General features: G+C 37.5%; 1 protein-coding gene across 2 annotated transcripts in view; it reads right to left on the bottom strand.

Moving 5' to 3' along the window:
* Positions 1 to 21,150, bottom strand: part of OSBPL6 (oxysterol binding protein like 6) — a 203,472-nt gene that overhangs the window by 35,746 nt on the left and 146,576 nt on the right. For both annotated transcript variants that reach the window (XM_023212452.1, XM_023212453.1), the window contains 4 exons: positions 21,034 to 21,137; positions 20,358 to 20,450; positions 15,676 to 15,750; positions 10,679 to 10,844 (listed from right to left, as the gene is read on the bottom strand). In XM_023212452.1, coding sequence (XP_023068220.1) covers positions 10,679 to 10,844; positions 15,676 to 15,750; positions 20,358 to 20,450; positions 21,034 to 21,137 — 438 coding nt within the window. The remainder of the gene's footprint in view (positions 1 to 10,678; positions 10,845 to 15,675; positions 15,751 to 20,357; positions 20,451 to 21,033; positions 21,138 to 21,150) is intronic.

The following is a 21,150-nucleotide window of genomic DNA, read 5'->3' as shown; positions in this document are numbered from 1 at the left end:
TTTCTGGAAAGGCTATGTAATGGTCTAATTAAAAATTAGCCTTCAAAAGGAATCTTTATCAGAATATCTATACTCCACACAAGTATTACAATGGCAATTGATCAGAGTGAAAAATTTGGTTTTTATACCAGATAGACCAACAAAAATTTGGAAGTAGCATGTAAAATATCAAGACCAATGCAAAGTATCAATATTTAGAAATTAATTAATAATCCCTAGAAAGAATAGGGAACAAGTTTACTTGCCATATTTGATTATCATATTTGAGCAGTTCTGTGTAGCATAAAGTCTCATGTAAATCATTTAGAACTATCCAAAAACTATTTTCTAAAGCATGCACCCAAAAAGAGCACTTTATGCATTCTGCCAACATAAAACAGCAGGCTGATCAAGAAGTTTTGACCGGTTCCCTTGGAGGTAGGAAATGATATGCTGTTAAGAACAGCACTTGCGTTACTTTCTCAGACAGGAATATCTTGTTGTTAAAGTGCTTTGATTTAAAAGCAACAATAAAAACAACACCCCCTCCCCATTTGGTACATACCTAACAAATTAGCATTAGTGAAATCTGAGGCAGTCTTCAATCATGAACTACAAAATGTTGACTTTCCAACATCTATTTTTATGATAACAGAGTTCCTATAATACGCAAAGTATTCTAAAATAGGTATTTCCTTATTTGAGAAAGGTATTTATAAAAGTGGAAATTTTAAGTGTAAAATAGAGTGGCTGAATTTACAGGGGGAGAATAGCAGGATCACAAGGGATTCATGATCTATTGCTATGGCAATTGGCAGGATCGCTTCCTTCTTGAAGGTTGAATAATACTCCATTGTGTATGTGTGTACCACAGTTTCTTTATCCATTTGTCCACTGACAGATGCAATGAACATGTGAGTGCAGATAACGTTACAACAGGGTGATTTCATTTCCTGTGGATATATGCCTAGAAGAGGGACTGCTGGGTCATATAGTAGTTCTATTTTTAATTCTTTTAAGAATCTCTGTACTGTTTTCCAGTGTATATGATTGCACCAATGTACATTCCCAACAACAGTGTACAAAGGTTTCCTTTTCTCCACACCCTTGCCAACGCTTGTCTTGTCTTTTTAATAGCTATCCTAACAGGTGTGAGGAGGTGGTGCATAGTGGTTTTGATTTGCATTTCCCTAATGATTAGTGATGCTGATCACCTTTTCATGTACTTGTTGGTCATTCTTACGTCATCTTTGGAGAAGTATCTACTCAGATCCTTTGCTCATTTTAAAGTCAGGTTATATGTTTTCTTTTAAAAAAACATTTTTATTTATTTAATTTTGATGAGACAAGGTCTCACTCTATTGTCTATTGTGGAGTGCAGTGGCCTGATCATAGCTCACTGTAACCTCTAACTCCTGGGCTTAAGTGATCCTCCCACCTCAGCCTCTCGAGTAGCTAGGACTACAGGCACACATTACCATGCCTGGCTAATTTTTTAATTTTATTTTTTGTAGAGATGGAGTCTCACTATGTTGCTCATGCTTGTCTCGAACTCCTGGCCTCAAGTAAAGGTTATATGTTTTCTTCATATTGAGTTGTATGAGTTCTTTATACATCCTGGATATTAACCCCTTATCTGATACACGGTTTGCAAATATTTTTTCCCATTCTGTAGGTTATCTTTTTATTTTGTTGACTGTTTTCTTTGCTGTGCAGAAGCTTATTTTTAAAAATTTACAAAAAAAGATTTTTAATTTGAAGTTTTCCATTTATTTAGTTTTGATTTTTTAGCCTGAATTTTTGGTGTTATATCTAAGAAATCCATTGCCAAGAACAATGTCAAGGAACTTCTGCTCTACGTTTTCTTCTAGGAGTTTTATAGTTTTAGGTCTTACATTTAGGTCTTTTATCTATTTTGAGTTCACTTTTGTGTATGGTGTAAGATAAGGGTCCAATTTCATTCTTTTACATGTGGAAATCTGGTTTTCTCAGCATCTTTCATTGAACAAATTATCCTTTTCTCATTGTGTCTTTTTGGTGTCTTTTTTGAAAATTAGTTGATCATATATGTTTGGATTTATCTTGAGGCTCTCTTTTCTGTTCCAGTGGTCAATGTATCTGTTTTTAAGCCAATAACCTACTATTTTGATTACTATAGCTTTCTAATATAATTTTAAATCAGAAAGCATGATGTTTTCAACTTCGTGTTTTTCCCCCCAGGTTGCTCTGGTTATCAAATTCTTTTGTGGTTCCATGTGAATTTTATCTATTTTCATATTTTTAATTTATTATACTTTAAATTCTAGGGTACATGGCACAACATGCAGGTTTGATACATAGGTATACATAATAAGCCATGTTGCTTTGCTGCACCCATCAACTCATCATTTACATTAGGTATTTCTCCTAATGCTATCTCTACCCCCACCCCTCACCCCTGGACAGGCCCCAGTGTGTGACGTTCCTTGCCCTGTGTCCAAGTGTTCTCATTGTTAAATTCCCACCTATGAGTGAGAACATGTGGTGTTTGGTTCTCTGTCTTTGTGATAGTTTGCTGAGAATGATGGTTTCCAGCTTCATCCATGCCCTGCAAAGGACATGGGCTTATCCTTTTTTATGGCTGTATAGTATTCCATGGTGTATATGTGCCGCATTTTCTTAATCCAGTCTATCACTGGTGGACATTTGGGTTGGTTCCAAGTCTTTGCTATTGTGAATAGTGCCACAATAAACATATACGTGCATGTGTCTTTATAGTAGCATGATTTATAATCCTTTGGGTATATACCCAGTAATGGGATCGCTGGGTCAAATGGTATTTCTAGTTCTAGATCCTTGAAGAGTCACCACATGGTTTTCCACAATGGCTGAACTAATTTACACTCCCACCAGCAGTGTAAAAGCATTCCTATTTCTCCACATCCTCTCCAGCATCTCTTGTTTCCTGACTTTTTAATGATCATCATTCTAACTGTCATGAGATGGTATCTCATTGTAGTTTGACTTGCATTTCTCTGATGACCAGTGATGATGAGCATTTTTTCATGTGTCTGTTGGCTGCATAAACGTCTTTTTTTTGAGAAGTGTCTGTTCATAACCTTCGCCCACTTTTTGACGGGATTGTTTGTTTTTTTCTTGTAAATTTGTTTGAGTTCTTTGTAGATTCTGGATATCAGGCCTTTGTCAGATGAGTAGATTATAAACATTTTCTCCTATTCTGTAGGTTGCCTGTTCACTCTGATGGAAGTTTCTTTTGCTGTACAGAAGCTCTTTAGTTTAATTAGATCCCATTTGTCTATTTGGGCTTTTGTTCCCATTGCTTTTGGTGTTTTAGTCATGAAGTCCTTGCCCATGCCTATGTCCTGAATAATATTGCTAAGGTTTTCTTCTAGGGTTTTTATGGTTTTAGGTCTAACATTTGAGTCTTTAATTCAGCTTGAATTAATTTTTGTATAAGGTGTAAGGAAGGGATCACATTTCAGCTTTCTACATATGGCTAGCCAGTTTTCCCAGCACCATTTATTAAATAGGGAATCCTTTCCCCATTTCTTGTTTTTCTCAGGTTTGTCAAAGATCAGATGGTTGTAGATGTGTGGTGTTATTTCTGAGGCCTCTGTTCTGTTCCATTGGTCTATGTATCTGTTTTGGTACCAGTACCATGCTGTTTTGGTTACTGTAACCTTGTAGTATAGTTTGAAGTCAGGTAGCGTGATGCCTCCAGCTTTGTTCTTTTTGCTTAGGATTGTCTTGGCAATGAGGGCTCTTTTTTGGTTCCATACGAACTTTAAAGTAGTTTTTTCCAATTCTGTGAAGAAAGTCATTGGTAGCTTGATGGGGATGGCATTGAATCTATAAATAACCTTGGGCAGTATAGCCATTTTCACGATATTGATTCTTCCTATCCATGAGCATGGAATGTTCTTCCATTTGTTTGTGTCCTCTTTCGTTTCATTGTGCAGTGGTTTGTAGTTTTCCTTGAAGAGGTCCTTTGCATCCCCTTGTAAGTTGTATTCCTAGGTATTTGTTCTCTTTGTAGCAATTGTGAAAGGGAGTTCACTCATAATTTGGCTCTCTGTTTGTCTGTTATTGGTGTATAGGAATGCTTGTGATTTTTGCACATTTATTTTGTATCCTGAGACTTTGCTGAAGTTGCTTATCAGCTTAAGGAGATTTGGGGCTGAGGCGATGGGGTTTTCTAAATATACAATCATGTCGTCTGCAAACAAGGACAATTTGACTTCCTCTTTTCCTAACTGAATACTCTTTATTTCTTTCTCTTGCCTGATTGCCGTGGCCAGAACTTCCAACACTATGTTGAATAGGAGTGGTGAGAGAGGGCATCCTTGTCTTGTGCCAGTTTTCAAAGGGAATGCTTCCAGTTTTTGCCCATTCAGTATGATATTGGCTGTCGGTTTGTCATAAATAGCTCTTATTATTTTGAGATATGTTCCATCAATACCTAGTTTATTGAGAGATTTTAGCATGAAGGGCTGTTGAATTTTGTTGAAGGCCTTTTCTGCATCTATTGAGATAATCATGTGGTTTTTGCCATTGGTTCTGTTTATGTAATGGATTACGTTTATTGATTTGTGTATGTTGAACCAGTGTTGCATCCCAGGGATGAAGCCAACTTGATCATGGTGGATAAGCTTTTTGATGTGCTACTGGATTTAGTTGGCTGGTATTTTATTGAGGATTTTCGCATCGATGTTCATCAGGGATATTGGTCTAAAATTCTCTTTTTTTGTTGTGTCTCTGCCAGACTTTGGTATCAGGATGATGCTGGCCTCATAAAATGAGTTAGGGAGGATTCCCTCTTTTTCTATTGATTGGAGTATTTTCAGAAGGAATGGTACCAGCTCCTCCTTGTACCTCTGGTAGAATTCGGCTATGAATCCATCTGGTCCTGTACTTTTTTTGCTTGGTAGGCTATTAATTATTGCTTCAATTTCAGAGCCTGTTATTGGTCTATTCAGAGATTCAACTTCTTCCTGGTTTAGTTTTGGGAGGGTGTATGTGTCCAGGAATTTATCAATTTCTTCTAGATTTTCTAGTTTATTTGCGTAGAGGTGTTTATAGTATTCTCTGATGGTAGTTTGTATTTCTGTGGGTTCAGTGGTGATACCCCCTTTATCATTTTTTATTGCATCTATTTGATTCTTCTCTCTTTTCTAATTTATTAGTCTTGCCAGTGGTCTATCAATTTTGTTGATCTTTTTTAAAAAAAAAAACAGCTCCTGGGTTCATTAATTTTTTGGAGGATTTTTTGTGTCTCTATCTCTTTCAGTTCTGCTCTGCTCTTAGTTATTTCGTGCCTTCTGCTAGCTTTTGAATTTGTTTGCTCTTGCTTCTCTAGTTCTTTTAATTGTGATGTTGAGTGTTGGTTTTTGGATCTTTCCTGCTTTCTCTTGTGGGCATTTAGTGGTATAAATTTCCATCTACACACTGCTTTAAATGTGTCCCGGAGATTCTGGTACGTCGTGTTTTTGTTCTCATTGGTTTCAAAGAACATCTTTATTTCTGCCTTCATTTCGTTAATTACCCAGTAGTCATTCAGAAGCAGGTTGTTCAGTTTCCATGTAGTTGTGCAGTTTTGAGTGAGTTTCTTAATCCTGAGTCCTAATTTGATTCCATTGTGGTCTTAGAGACAGTTTGTTGTGATTTCTGTTCTTTTACATTTGTTGAGGAGTGCTTTACTTCCAATTATGTGGTCAATTTTGGAATAAGTGTGATATGGTACTGAGAAGAATGTACGTTCTGTTGATTTGGGGTGGAGAGTTCTGTAGATGTCTATTAGGTCTGCTTGGTGCGGAGCTGAGTCAAAGTCCTGGATATCCTTGTTAACCTTCTGTCTCATTGATCTGTCTAATATTGACAGTGGGGTGTTAAGTCTCCCATTATTATTGTGTGGGAGTCTAAGTCGCCTTGTAGGTCTCTAAGGACTTGCCTTGTGAACCTGGGTGCTCCTGTATTGGGTACATACATATTTAGGATAGTTAGCTCTTCTTGTTGAATTGATTCCTTTACCATTATTTAATGGCCTTCTTTGTCTCTTTTGATCTTTTTTGGTTTAAAGCCTGTTTTTTCAGAAACTAGGATTGCAACCCCTGCTTTTTTGTGCTTTCCATTTGCTTGGTAGATCTTCCTCCATACCTTTACTTTGAGCCTATGTGTATATCTGCACATGAGATGGGTCTCCTAAATACACACTGATGGGTCTTGACTCTTTATCCAATTTGCCAGTCTATGTCTTTTAATTGGGGCATTTAGTCCATTTACATTTAAGGTTAATATTGTTATGTGTGAATTTAATCCTGTCATTATGATGTTTGCTGGTTATTTTGCCCACTAACTGATGCAGTTTCTTCATAGCATCGATGATGGTCTTTACAATTTGGCATGTTTTTGCAGTGGCCGGTACTGGTTGTTTCTTTCCATGTTTAGTGCTTACAATTTGGCATGTTTTTGCAGTGGCCGATACCGGTTGTTTCTTTCCATGTTTAGTGCTTCCTTTAAGAGCTCTTGCAAGGCAGGCCTGGTGTTGACAAAATCTCTCAGCATTTGCTTGTCTGTAAAGGATTTTATTTCTCCTTCACTTATGAAGCTTAGTTTGGCTGGATATGAAATTCTGGGTTGAAAATTCTTTTCTTTAAGAATGTTGAATATTGGCCCCCACTCTCCTCTGGTTTGTAGGGTTTCTGCTGAGAGATCCACTGTTAGCCTGATGGGATTCCCTTTGTGGGTAACCAGACCTTTCTCTCTGGTTACATTTTTTCCTTCATTTCAACCTTGGTGAATCTGACAATTACTTGTCTTGGGGTTGCTCTTCTCGAGGAGTATCTCTGTGGTGTTCTCTATATTTCCTGAATTTGAATGTTGGCCTGACTTGCTAGGTTGGGGAAGTTCTCCTGGATAATATCCTGAAGAGTGTTTTCCAGCTTGGTTCCATTACTCGGTCACTTTCAGGTACACTTATCAAGTGTAGATTTGGTCTTTTCACATAGTCCCATATTTCTTGGAGACTTTGTTCATTTCTTTTCACTCTTTTTTCTCTAACCTTGTTTTCTCGCTTTATTTCATTAATTTGATCTTCAATCACTGATACCGTTTCTTCCACTTGATTGAATTGGCTATTGAAGCTTGTGCATGTGTCATGAAGTTCTCGTGCCATGGTTTTCAGCTCCATCAGGTCATTTAAGGTCTTCTCTACACCATTTATTCTATTTAGCCATTCATCTAACCTTTTTTCAAGGTTTTTAGCTTCCTTGTGATGGGTTAGAACATGCTCCTTTAGCTTGGAGAAGTTTGTTATTACTGACCTTCTAAAGCCTACTTATGCCAACTCATAAAAGTCATTCTCTGTCTAGCTTTGTTCCATTGCTGGTGAGGAGCTGTGATCCTTTGGAGGAGAAGAGGTGCTCTGCCTGTTAGAATTTTCAGCTTTTCTGCTCTGGTTTCTCCCCATCTTTGTGGTTTTATCCACCTTTGGTCTTTGATGTTGGTGACCTACAAACGGGGTTTTGGTGTAGATGACCCTTTTGTTGATGTTGATGCTATTCCTTTCTGTTTGTTAGTTTTCCTTCTAACAGTCAGGTTCCTCAGCTTCTGGTCTGTTGGAGTTTGCTGGAGGTGCACTCCAGACCATTTGACTGGGTATCAACAGCGGAGGCTGCAGAACAGCAAATATTGCTGCCTGATCCTTCCTCTGGAAGCTTCATCCCAGAGAGGCACCCACCTATATGATGTGTCTGTTGGCCCCTACTGGGAGGTGTTTCCCGGTTAGGCTACACGGGGGTCAGGGACCCACTTGAGGAGGCAGTCTGTCTGTTCTCAGAGTTCAAACGCCATGCTGGGAGAGCCACTGCTCTCTTCAGAACTGTCAGACAGGGATGTTTAAGTCTGCAGAAGTTTTCTGCTGTCTTTTTCTCAGCTATGTCCTGCCCACAGAGGTGGAGTCTATAGAGGCAGTAGGTCTTGCTGAACTGCAGTGGGCTCTACCCAGTTAGAGCTTCCTGGCTGCTTTGTTTACCCATTCAAGCCTCAGCAATGGTGGACGCCCCTCCCCTAGCCAGGCTGCCGCTTCGCAGTTCGATCTCAGACTGCTGTGCTAGCAGGGAGCGAGGCTTCGTGAGTGTGGGACCCACCAAGCCAGGCATGGGAGAGAATCTCCTTGTCTGCCGGTTGCCAAGACCTTGGGAAAAGTGCAGTATTTGGGTGGGAGTGTCCCGTTTTTCCAGGTACAGTCTGTCATGCCTTCCCTTGGCTAGGAAAGGGAAATGCCCTGACCCCTTGCATTTCCTGGGAGAGGTGATGCCCTGCCCTGCTTTGGCTCACCCTCCGTGGGCTGCACCCACTGTCCAACCAGTCCCAGTGAGATGAACCAGGTGCCTCAGTTGGAAATGCAGAAATCACCCATTTTCTGTGTTGATCACGCTGGGAGCTGCAGACTGGAGTTGTTCCTATTCTGCCATCTTGGAATGGAATGCCCATGTGAATTTTATTATTGTTTTTCCTATATCTTGGAAGAGTGTCATTAGCATTTTGATAGGAATTATATTGAATCTATATATTTCTTTAGGTAGTATGAACTTTTTTTAGCTGTTATTTTAGGTTTAGGGGTAACAGGTGAAGGTTTGTTACATAGGTAAACATGTGTCACGTGGGTTCATTGTACAGATTGTTTCACCACTCAGGTATTAAGCCCAGTACCCAATAGTTATCTTCTCTGTTCCTCTCCCTCCTCCCACCCTCCACCCTCAAATAGGCTCCGGTGTTTTTTGCTTGTTTCTTCTTTGTGTTCATAAGTTGTTATCATTTAGCCCCCACTTGTAGTGAGAACATGTGGTATTTGGTTTTCTGTTCCTGTGTTAGTTTGCTGAGGATAATAACCTCTAGCTCCATCCATTTTTCTGCAAAACACATGATCTTGTTCTTTTTTATGGCTGCAAGTATGAACATTATAACAACATAACTTTTTGATCCATGAGCATGAAATATCTTTTGTTTATTTGTGTCCTCTTTAATTTCTTTCATCATTTTTTTTTTATAGTTCTCAGTGTACAGGTTTTTCAACTCCTTGGTTAAATTTATTCCTAAGTATTTTATTTTATCATAAATAGGATTGATCTTGATTTCTTTTTCAGCTATGTTGTTATTCGTGTATAGAAAAACAGGGTTTTGTATGTTCATTGTATATCCTGCAACTTTAATGAATTCATTTATTAGCTCTAACAGTTTCTTGGTGGCATCTTTGGGGTTTTCTAAACATGGGATCATGTCATCTGCAAATAGAGATCATTACTTTTTCCTTTCTGATTTGGATACCTTTTATTTCTTTTTGTTGTCTAATTGCTCTTGATAGTACTTCCAGTACCATGTTGAATAGAAGCAGGAGGAGTGGGCCACCTTGCCTTGTACCAGATCTTAGAGGAAAAGCTTTCCATTTCTCCCCACTAAGTGATGTTAGCTGTGTGTTTTTCATAAACAGCCTTTATTATAATATGTTGAGAAACTTTCCTTCTATACCTAAACCATTAAGAGTTCTTTTTAATCCAGAAAGGGTATTGAACTTTGATAAATGCTTTTTCTGCAAATGATATGATTATGTGGTTTTTTCTTTCAGTTGGTTAATGTGATGTATCATTCAACAGAAGCTTTGTTGATACCTGAATTTCCTAGAAGCTTCAGAACTGCAACCAAATACACAAAGTTTTCCTGGGGCTGCCTTCCAAAGTACCATCTTCCCTTAGCAGCTGTGCCATACTCATATATTCAACTCCCACATTTGTGGTCACACTCTACCTTTTGCACCTCCTTCCCCAAAGTAGAAGTTACTGACTATAAATCTATGCTGTTACATAAACAAATTAATATTGCTCTAGTCTTCTTTATGTTAAATTTTCAATGAGGCTTGTTGTGTAAATTAAATTGTTATTATCAGCCACAGAGCATAAAGAAGAGGCTCAAATGTGGAATCAATTTCCCCTCAAATCTGAGCTGGCCTATAGGGCTTTGACCAATAGAATACAATGGAAGTAGAATGCTACACCAGTTCCAGAGCTGGCCTTGAAGAGGACGAGCAGCTTCCACTGCCAGGCTCTTGGAACCCTAAACTGCCATGGAGAGGAAGGGGACACAGTTGTGTGCAGCCTTCCAGCTGTCCTGTCAACGTCCTAGGCACAGGAGGGAAGCCACCTTGGGTCTTTCAGCCCAGTTCAGCCCGCAGCCGAATCCTAGTGACTGGGGCTAGTCAAAGACACGTGGCTCAGAGGTTTCGCTGCTTAGCTGAGCCCTGCCTGAATTCCCAACCCATAAATTGTAAAGTCCAATAAATGAGTATTATTTAATAAAAAAAGAAATAAACAGAATCTAACGAGAACCAATAAATACGTATTAAATGATAACTAAGACACAGTGAAAAAAAATGTTGAGTAGTAGTATCTTGCCAGATTACGTATAATTTATTTATCTCCCACCCCCATGGCACTTTCTTTCTTTAGTCAAAACTACAAACCTGTGATGTGTGATCTTCCAACGGGCAAGCATCATGTCCTGTTGCATTTTTGTATATAGAACTTCAACCACTATATGAAACCATTTAGTCTTTCTATCATTACCACAAAGACAAAGATAAAAGAACAAAGGATAATCTTTCATCAAAGAGAGCTTCTTTAAAGGGCGCATTATTTTTTGTTGTTACCTTTCTGTGCGATTAGACAAAATTCTTCTTGCAGCTTTGTATAATCTGTTGAACTTTCCAGAGGGTCAGTGAGGTGGCTAGGGGGAGTCTGAAATTCAATATCTGCACAAAGGTTGGGGTTGGAGGAATGCAAGCGAACTGGTGACATGGTAGCACTGAAAGGAACCTGAAAGGGGAAGACACAAATTATTAAAGAGCAACAGTGCATTGTTTCACATTCTCCTACACAGAAAGGACCGCTCCCATTCTTCAAAATAATAGATTCCTCTCTGATAACACACTTGGAGACATTCAGTACTCATTTATTTTGCAGGCGGTTGGGGTGGGAAGAGGGAGTCTCATTTCCCATTGTTGATTTAGAACTGTCACAAACTCACTGATTTTTCACTGTTACAGAGAGAAATGACTACAGAATGACAGGAATAAAAGACATAATCTCAGGCAAGCTTAAACTCTGAACTCATACTTGCACCTCAAAAATAACTGGCAGAAAAACAGCAGTCTGAACTGTGATGTAGCTGACCTTCTCTTACAGTCTGGACTATCTGAGCCTGGAGCAGGATCTTACTAAACCTGTGAAAATTCAAGAGATGCATATCCCAGAAGATTCACTTACTCTGTAGCCATTAAATAAAAAGCAAATCAGGCTTAATAGTAAATACAGTAATGACTTAAAGAGACTCACACTTATTTTGGAAATTGACTTATTAAATTTTATATTAGTAAATGAAATATATATTATATAAATCACTGTGGTTTACCTTTGTATGTTACACAAAACTCTATTACATATATGCACATGGTTCATGAACCGGCCAATACTGAGAAGCAGTAAGTAGAAAAAGTCATATTACTATAGATTTTTCCACATGGCTAGAGGTACTTCCTTGCCCAGGCTGGATACGGACTAGGCTCCTGATGGGTGGAGGCAAAGCACCTTTTCCTCCCCTTTAAGAAGGCTTTACCCGAACATTACAAATGTCAATCAAACATTCCTGGAAAGGAAAATACCAATTCTTCCTGCAAATCAGATCACAAACAACTTCTCCCTAATTCTTATTGCACAGATGTGCATTCAATTATTTTCAAGAACCAGACTCTTAGACTCCACCACAGGTTGGAATTTTGTGTAACTGATAGGATAATCCACACCCCCTAGCTAACAGGGAATGTGCTGTGGGAGGAAGGAACCATTCCCCTCTGACAGATATGTATGTCAGGACCTCTTCTTTTTTAATTTTTTGGTTTTTGCTTTAAAATTCCTAACATATTTGGTGAGAGAAAGGGGGAAGGAGAAGAGGGCACTTTTTCTCCAAGGATTTAGAGGACAGATGGAAGAGATGGAAAGAACCAAAATATCTGGCCTGAGCTGCAGGTTGAGGGCAGTTGAGACAGAGCGTCCTTCTGATGCAGCATTGTCCTGGCAGGGATTTGTTTCTCTTAAAAGATATCCAAGACTTACTGGGGAAGAAAGTGAGCATGAAGCTTTCCCCCCAAATTCAGCTAAGCTAAGCATGTTAATATATGTTATTTGAAGCATTTGGTATCTGGAGTTATCAAAGGAACCCTTCTACTTTGGAGAACTTGGCTACACTGGGCTGGGAGATGATTGTTAAATAGCTTGTTTATCAACATTATCAGGCTGAAAAGTTCTGTCTATTCTAGATTTGAGACCCAGAAGTGGTCAATAAGCCATTTAAGAAAATGGAGTGCTGGGGTTCAATACTCTGCTGGAATCCTGTCCAGGTAACTTAATAATAACAAGGATGGACGACCTTTTAGGATACGTACAAAGGAATGGTATTTATGTGGCAGAATGTCAGAAGATAGAGAAAGGAAGTTCTGACCCTAACTGTGGTGATGCTAAATCTAGAAAGAGCAGTCAGCCCCTTGAGGGACACAGAATCCATGGAAAAGTTGCTGGAGATTAGGATGTCATGGGGAGAGACTGTGAGTGAAAAAAATAGGTAGATCTGGGAGTTTTCAGAATTAATGATACAGTTTTCTGATATAAGGAACTAGAACAGCATTAAGAAAAATAAATGCGGGTCTTTGGTAATATGTTGAGCATCATGGAAAAGGATTTTATCTGCATTCAGGTGCCCTCAACACTCCAAGGACTCACATGACTTGGAAGAGGAGTCTCTTCCTTGAGCGGGTGAGGAGTGGGGTCATGAGAGTTGGCGGGAAGCTTATCTAGGAGGCCATTACGCAGTGAAAAGCAGGGAGTCCAGGAAGGACCCAGACTTGTCCCTGAGATAAATTATTATTCCTCTATTAAATGTTGGAGTCAGATGCTGAGAAGAAAAACATAAGTTACAAATTTATATTTTGAACATAATGGAAACTTAAATTGGCTATTAAAACAGTAAAAGTGGTTTTGCATATTACCCATAGGGAAAGAGACTTGAATGTTCCATTCAAATTGCAATCAGATGGTTCCCTGGGAAATTGAGAACTAATCTTCATATACTTCTGACTGAAAATGTTTATATATTGGTATGCCTTTTCTTGTTAAAAAGAGGTATGTAGAATGGGTCATTTTAATTGAGGACTTTTGAGAATACAAATTGGGATGTATTAATCTAACCCCAATTGAATATCTGTTCAGACTGGGGACTTACTGACTTATTTACTCAGCTTTTTATTCATCAATTTGAGTATTATGGGATTCAAAAATCTAAGTGGTAACTGGTTTCTCTGTCAGTGATGGTTGGAGTGCGAGCTGCCTACAGCTCTCCATGTTTATATCTGAGAACCCTCAACACTCAATTTGGGCCTTTCTACCCTGTGCAGGAAAGAAATCCAAGGCCTTCTTGAAGTCCTATGACAGGAGGGAAGCCTGATCCTAGAATATTCTGGTAGCATTAGGAGATGCTCTTAACACCTGTCCATGAAGAAGTCAAAAGCGAAATGAGTTGACAATGGACTTGCTGACAGTGAAATTCAGCAATGGTAGACATGAAAGTCTACACAGTAGGTCTAAGATAGATACTATGCTTACAGGACTCATCAAGCCAGTGGGAAAAGTCTCCTGCTGTTGCTATTCTGCACTATGTGTACAGAGATTCTTTGGGGGTACTGACTGCATTGGGATCCTCAGTGTTCTTCCATGGGGAAGAGCCAGTATTTCTCTTTTTCCAGTCTCCCGTTCTGTTGGGTCTGGCTGCTGTTGTGAGTTGGCTATTCTGAATGCTAGCGCTAACAGTCATCAAGAATAAATTTCTGAAACATCTGCTAGATGTTGCGGCATTTTGGTATGGAGACAAAGCTATAGATCCTGGAGTAGCCAGTCCCCCTAGTTATTCCTGAATACATTATTAAATGTTGCCAGTAGCTTTTCTTACTACATACCACTAAGTTTTTCTCATAACTTCTATAGTCACAGCTACCCTGAGAGGTGGGCATTACTGATTTCTTCTTTTAAAAGCTTTTTCTCTTCTACTGCCAATTTAAAAAATATGAACCCATTCTATTCAAATAGGTACTAATCTCAGTTTTATTATATTCACTGTATCTGCAATTTAAAAAATTAACACAGAAGAGACAGAATCACTTCTCTGCATGGTGTCGTAGATGTATATTGCTTAAGAAAACAGTGTTTTCATAAAATGATGGACTGTTCCTTTCCATACTAAGTTGTTTTCTCTAATAACCATGTGTATTTCTTAATTTTATAAATGGAAAATTACCTTTAATAATACTGAACTGATTATATGTGCATCTATTGTCAGAATCTGTTACCACATCAGTATCATGGGATTTATTCATCTGCATTTGAATACCTGCATAAGATACACATGGACCATGAAAGCTATTTCAATAATTTGTTTGTTCAAATGTTTACAAAACTGTGAGTTTAAGAGTCAGTTCCCTAATAAATTCCAAGTCACTGGTTCATTTCATAATCAAAAGCAAATTTGTTTCTCAGTCTAGCTAAACACCCAGATATAAGGCAAGAGCCAATTACTAATCATAAAGTAGAAAGCCACCAATCCTCACACCAGCATCCATTCTCCTGTAATGTAGCCAAAACTTTTTCATATTTTTTTCAGCAATTGTAGTCTTAAAATACATTCCACCCTTAGTGACAGCAAGACTGTTGTTAATTAAGGAAGTATTATCTAATAGCCAAAAAACTAACATCTATGATTGCTATGAACTCAGTAATCTATATTTTACGAAGTTCATAGGCTCGCATGATTAAACACATTTTTTAAATGACTTTTATCCAGCAAGGAGTTCTTGTGTTTTGATACTCTATTTTATATTCTGTAGACAAGTCATTCACTATCCATTTGCCTTATCAACCTCAGTATGTTCTCTACTCTCCTTATATCCATTCTATTTTCTCTCAGAAAAAAAAAAACCTCTAGATATGGATTAAATACCATAAAACTATCTTTTTTTTTTGTCATTTCCACACTACAATTTCTAATTTTCATGTCAATATTCTCTTCAGAAAACAATTTTCCCTTGCTAAGTGTAACTTGGGTAGCCATTTAGAGATGACAGCAAAATTCACCTTTTCTTACCCTCTCATTTCTTTATTCTCACATCCTTTTCAAATAGTCACACTGCTACAAAAAAAAGCACAATTTATGTCTGTAGTAACATGACTTTTCTTAGGAAAAGAGAAATTAGTTAGCAAAAGTTCCAATATCAGTATGGTAAAAAAGAAAAAAAAAACCAATATAATTTAAGGAAAGCTCACATCATGGGGCACTGCACTCAATTTTGCAAATTTGACTTAAATTATGTCTTCACGTATAGCAAAAGAACTAGATTATATAACAGTTCTCCACTGTAAAAAGGAATACCCGTGTTTGACTCCTGCCATGCAAAGACAGCCAGAGAACATGCGAAAGCTATGCTGCCATGATTGGGCTACAGGTGACACCATCACACACCAGTGGCACCATCAGGACAGGGGGGTCACCCTTGTACACAGGTTTTCATTCTTATTAAACTTCCACTTGAGATTGAAATCCACTCACTGTTGTAGCCACTGCTGCCGCTAGCCTCTGCCGGCGCCGAGTTGTGCTGAACTGGCCCTTCGCAGGTGGCCCTTCCTGACAGTGAATGGGAGAAGAGAGGGGGGAGGAAACACAGGACGGGGGAGGAAAGGATGGAAGATGGGAGGATGAAAGATAATCAGACAAGGAGAGGGACAGTTTTTAACTGAAGTCGACTTTTCTTAAATCAGCATCGAAAAGAGCTCACAGGGGCATTCATGCTATGAGAAATGTTCATCGCTGTCATTGCAGATTACTCAAACACCTGAATTCTATTTGCTGACTATAACTCACACCCCAAAAGGAGACGGAGTTACAAACTGATGGACAGCCTGCAATTTTAAGGTAAAATAAATATGCATACTGTTTTATTCATATGATATCATGTTATATGAAGTCAAAATGTATTCAATAAATGGTAGCAAGGAAAACTAAGTTCAGGAAAAACTGATTAAATAATGTGGGAAGGCTAAAATGAACGGGTTGTAACGAGAGCCTCCTAACAGCCAGACAGAATTTTTTTTTAAATTTCTTACTGGAAGAAAAAAAGTAAGGGAAGGGTATGAGGGTTCTTCAACTTCCTACTTAATCTCCTATTATACAGCTCACTATCTGGGACTCCACATCAGCAACAGTGCTGGGATTTTCAAGTCTAAGAATTTTCCAAGGAAGATGCCAGACCCCATAAGATCAGAAAAGAAAACTTAAGTTCCTCAGTGAGTGAGGACAATGCCTATAAAAATCAACTACGAAAACTTGAAAGCATAGTTTTCATTTAGTAATGCGCACCTATGCACAAACCAGTAGAAGAATCCTACAACTTTCTTTCATTTTGTTTTTTTCCTCTTGGTGGATGGGATTAAGGGATGATGACATTTCCTTCTAATCATTCAGCTTTGCCTCCATCTGACAGACCCTGACTCCTCAAGGTTGTGAGCAATATTTTTCTTTTTCTTTTTTGAGATAGGTTCTCACTCTGTTGCCCAGGCTGGAGTGCTGTGGCATGATCATGGCTCACCTCAGCCTTGAACTCCTGGCCTCAAGTGATTCTCCCACCTTGGCTTCCCGAAATGCTGGGATTATAGGCATGAGCCACCTTGCCCAGCCATGAGCAATAATTTCATTTCCAAATAATTAAGATATACTTTCTTAGAATCTCCTAACAGCCCAGATTGAAGAAACAGTAGGACTGCCTTAGTCTTTTTGGGATGTCAGAAAAATATTTTAAATTTTTCTATCTCTAAATCTTCAAAAAAGTTCCAAAATTACAATCTTATTTATTTTCCATCTTTATAAGTCTTCTGCAAACATATACGTAGATGTTTGTCATACACACACACACACACACATAATCTGTTTTCCACAAAAATATTTTCTAGACAAAATCCTTTTTCCTTAATGTAGTAAAAGGGGGAAGAACTTATTTTCACCCTTCAGTATAATTTGAGCATCTATGAGAGGCAGGACAGCTACACAGGAGCAACATAAGGTCATCTGTCTGCTACTATGTACTTTCTACTATTCCTCATTCCCTTCAACGTCCAGGGATCTAGAATTTAATTCATATTATCAGCAACACAGGAGATCTAACAGCTCTTTCTTTCAAAATATTTCCTTCTTGCCTTCCTCTTACTTCATTTAAAACACAGCCGAATTGTTAATGCAAAATGGTATTGAGATTTTTATTCGAACCAGAAAGTTCGAAGTTAAGGAGGCAAGAAGAAATCCTTTTTCTAAAAGGTAGTCTCCACAGAACCTTCTAGGACAAATGCTGACTTCATGAGTTACATAATAGGAATTTCTGAGGCCAACTACCCAATAGCTTCCAGTAGAAACAACGCCATACTGGTCTAGAATTTAACCTTCTCATTTAAATCAATAGCACAATCTAACCTATGCAAGAATAAGCAATCAAACATCCAGTATAACATGTTTTTCATTTTAACTTTCTTGCGGTCAATTTTTTTAATGATCTATTTTATAATTTTTTCAAAATGACAACTACTATGGAATACTGAATACAAAGTTCAGTAACACAACATCGATAACAACAACAGCAGCAACAATACCACAACCACCACCACTGGACGGTCTGGGCACCCTCACAATGGCTGTTGTACTTAGTTACAAAGAAGACAGGGGACGGAAAATGAAGTCTCACCGCTTGCAAGCCTCTCATATTGGCTGCAACATCACGAAAGTGGTTCGAGCGGTGAGATGATCATTGACTCAGAACAAATGCTTGGACTCATTAGATAGAATTCTCATCATCAAAACATTTAAAACAGGAGGGGAAAAAGCTGGGTATAAGGTAGGAGAAAGTGGTGGGTATCTTTAATCCACTAGAGTAACATTAGATGCTATGCCTCTCTCTAGGCAAAATACTGAGTAGTAAAGATTTTCATGTTGGCATACTCATCCTAGATGAACTTATGATTCCCTAGCCAAGTGTGAATTTTGAAGGATCTTGGAGGAACTTCCAAGTAGTAGAGAATGAGTACCCTGAGGCTCTTGCAAGACCTGTTGGTTTGGGCAAGCAGAAAAGGTCCACAGATAGGACAAAGTTCTGCTGTGTTCCCCTTAAAATACCTTTTGTTCTAGTCCAGGTGGAAGTGGAGTTTCTCTGGGAATGATTAACAGCTTACTGCCATTCCTAAGTTTATTTGTTTCTTCTTGGAATTGGAACCAAATCTCCCACTTCGAAAAGGCAGTTGTCTTTGAGAGTCTTTAAGGGATTAGATGATTTCAATTTTCCTCAAAAATAACTAAACTAGAATTACAAAGGCCATTTTATTACCCTTAGCAAAGTCACAAACAAAATGAAATGTCATAAATAAAAATTTAAAAACAAATGAACCACCCAAAGATGTGGCGGGAGTATGAATGAGTATTTTCTAGCTTTTTGGACATTTTCTCCTGATGACTCAAAAAAATCTTCATAACTTTTCTGTCTATGTAAAACCACAGGCTGAGAGGCTAGGTGGTATAGTTCCAGTTGCATTCTGTGTCCTTCAGAAAAAAAAAAAAAAAAAAAAAAAAGTAGTGATTTGGGGTCTCCAATGGAGCTCCTAGATGCAGCAAGGTAGCTGGGACACTGCACTACAACTCACTGGGAACCAACCTGTCCAAGACAACAGCTCTGAACAAGAATGTGGTCAATAGCATACACTATAGACACAAGATTAAAACAATATCTATTAACAAATGTATGTGTTCTTTCTTGTGATACAGGCCTTCTTCAATTATTTTATTTAGAGGAATGATTCTTTTACTTATAAAAATGAGTCTTTTTCTTGGCTTTGATTCAGACACCATGCTTAAAACAAACAAACAAACAAAACTAGACACTCACAAGTTCAAAGCCAATAAAACTGCCAAAAGCAATTTTAAGTAATTTTCTTGTGAAATCACTTGGCACATCTCTCCCTACAGTATTAATTTTATAAACAGAGGGGAAAACACATGGAAACGTACTGAGCAAATGAACACAAAAAGTTGTGTTCATTGAATGTAGACATTCTAAATAAAAAAAACATAGGTATTAGTGCTTATGAAAATTTATTTTCAAATCTATCAGATTAGCAAGCAAAGCAACAGTTTGTTATTTACACAGTCAGAATTGTAATACAAAGAATGTTATTAATGAAGTCAAAATTAGAGAAGAATTATTTTGTTAATTATTCAGAAGGGACTGAAGAATTCTGAAAAGTACTTCTTTCTACCTTTGTATTAAAATATAAATTTATTTGTATACTAATTTTAAAAAACCAAATCATAAAGTCTAATCTTGACTGTGCAGGACAAGGGCCATTTATAATATGTATTCAGGATGAGAATAATGGAAATTCTAGTTTAAAAATCTGAAAGTAATATGGTTTATGACATAATCTACCATATTTTGAATCACTGAAACACAATAATATGAAAGGATCTTACTTTAAAAATGTCAGTCATTTCAAATACATAATTTATTTCAAATAAATTTCAAGTACATTTATTATAAACTCTTAAGAATTTAGTTCAGATTTTAAGGTGATTGTTGAAAGCCAAATAATATCTATTTTTGAAGGATCATAGAATTTTAGAGTTGAAAGAGAATTCAGAGCTTATTAAATAAACTCTATCACTTTACTCAGGAGCAAACGGAAGCTCAGGAAATTTAACAGAAATTTACGAAATTATACTGCCAGAAAATCACAGTGATTTGACTAGAATCTGGGTTTGTTGATTTCTAATCTATTGAACCTCCTACCCCCTTTCTTGATAGAAAAAATTTGGACAAGGCTGACACATAAACGCCTCTTTTAATATCTAATATTTTTAAATGAGTGTTCATTATAACCCACTAGATTTTTAACCTAGATTTTTAAGGTAACTTTTTGTTAAAATATATTTTAATGGTTCAAAGGCTATAATTGAGAATAAAACACCATTTTGAACACATATTGTATAATTTCAACCTTTCTTTTAAATTATTCTCACTTATGCCAGAGTGAGAAAAATACAGAGATTTCCCACTGTTTTAGACAATGTGAGAGTTTGAAAAGTGCTGCCTTTAAAGCAGTTAAGTTACCCTTTCAATCTAACGCGCATTAACTGATGTATAAAGACTAGTACTTTAAAAGTATGTAGAAACATGAATGAAGGAAAAGTAAAATCTGTACCTGCAGTTGTATTTTTGCATCTTTGCTGACACTTTTTGTTCTCCATCGTCTTGTGACCCGCTTGTCTTTCTTTGAAATATCTACACAGTTAGCCTACATTACACAAATAGTTAAAAGCAACAAAGTATTATTAAGTTCACACAGATGACACAGGTATAGACGAGAACACAGCAAGTTAGTAAAGGATCATTGTTAGAGCCTATAAGCAAACCAGCCAGGAGAGAAAGGCGTATCAGATGCATAGTGGGCATTATAAAAGCAGAGATAAGAACTTCATTATAAAATATATTTTTCTGATAAACAAAATGAATACAGGATTAGAAATCTCTAGCTTTGTTTTCTATATGAAAAGATAGTAATAATTCTGAGAGTATCTAAAGCATATCTTCAAAGCTACCATTTCTAATAGAACACAAACACGGAAGAATAATTCAGATACTGAATTTATTTATTCTGGCTAGTGTGTATTTAAATGTAAAACATTTTAAAATAATCATCTTAATTAACATACTGACACCGAGATTCAAAAAATATTAAAAATAACTCCAGAATATAAACAAATGTCTGTACCGTAATTATCTATCTTTAAATATTACCTTATATATTCATAGAACAACCCAATAAAGATTATAAATTATATCCTAAGTCCTTTTACCAGCAGCAGGAATATGTTTACCTGCATGTCAGTAAAGTTAGGTGCTGACTGAGTTCTCTGAAGTATTTCCAAATTTTGCAGGAGTTTGCTAAGTTCCACAAGGTTTGACTGGCAATGTGCGAGATCTAATAAGAAATC

The sequence above is a fragment of the Piliocolobus tephrosceles genome, chromosome 11 (assembly GCF_002776525.5).
Source record: "Piliocolobus tephrosceles isolate RC106 chromosome 11, ASM277652v3, whole genome shotgun sequence".
Taxonomy (NCBI): Eukaryota; Metazoa; Chordata; class Mammalia; order Primates; family Cercopithecidae; genus Piliocolobus; species Piliocolobus tephrosceles.
The sequence above is the reverse complement of the archived record's forward strand: the minus strand, read 5'-3'. Positions and strand labels throughout refer to the sequence as shown.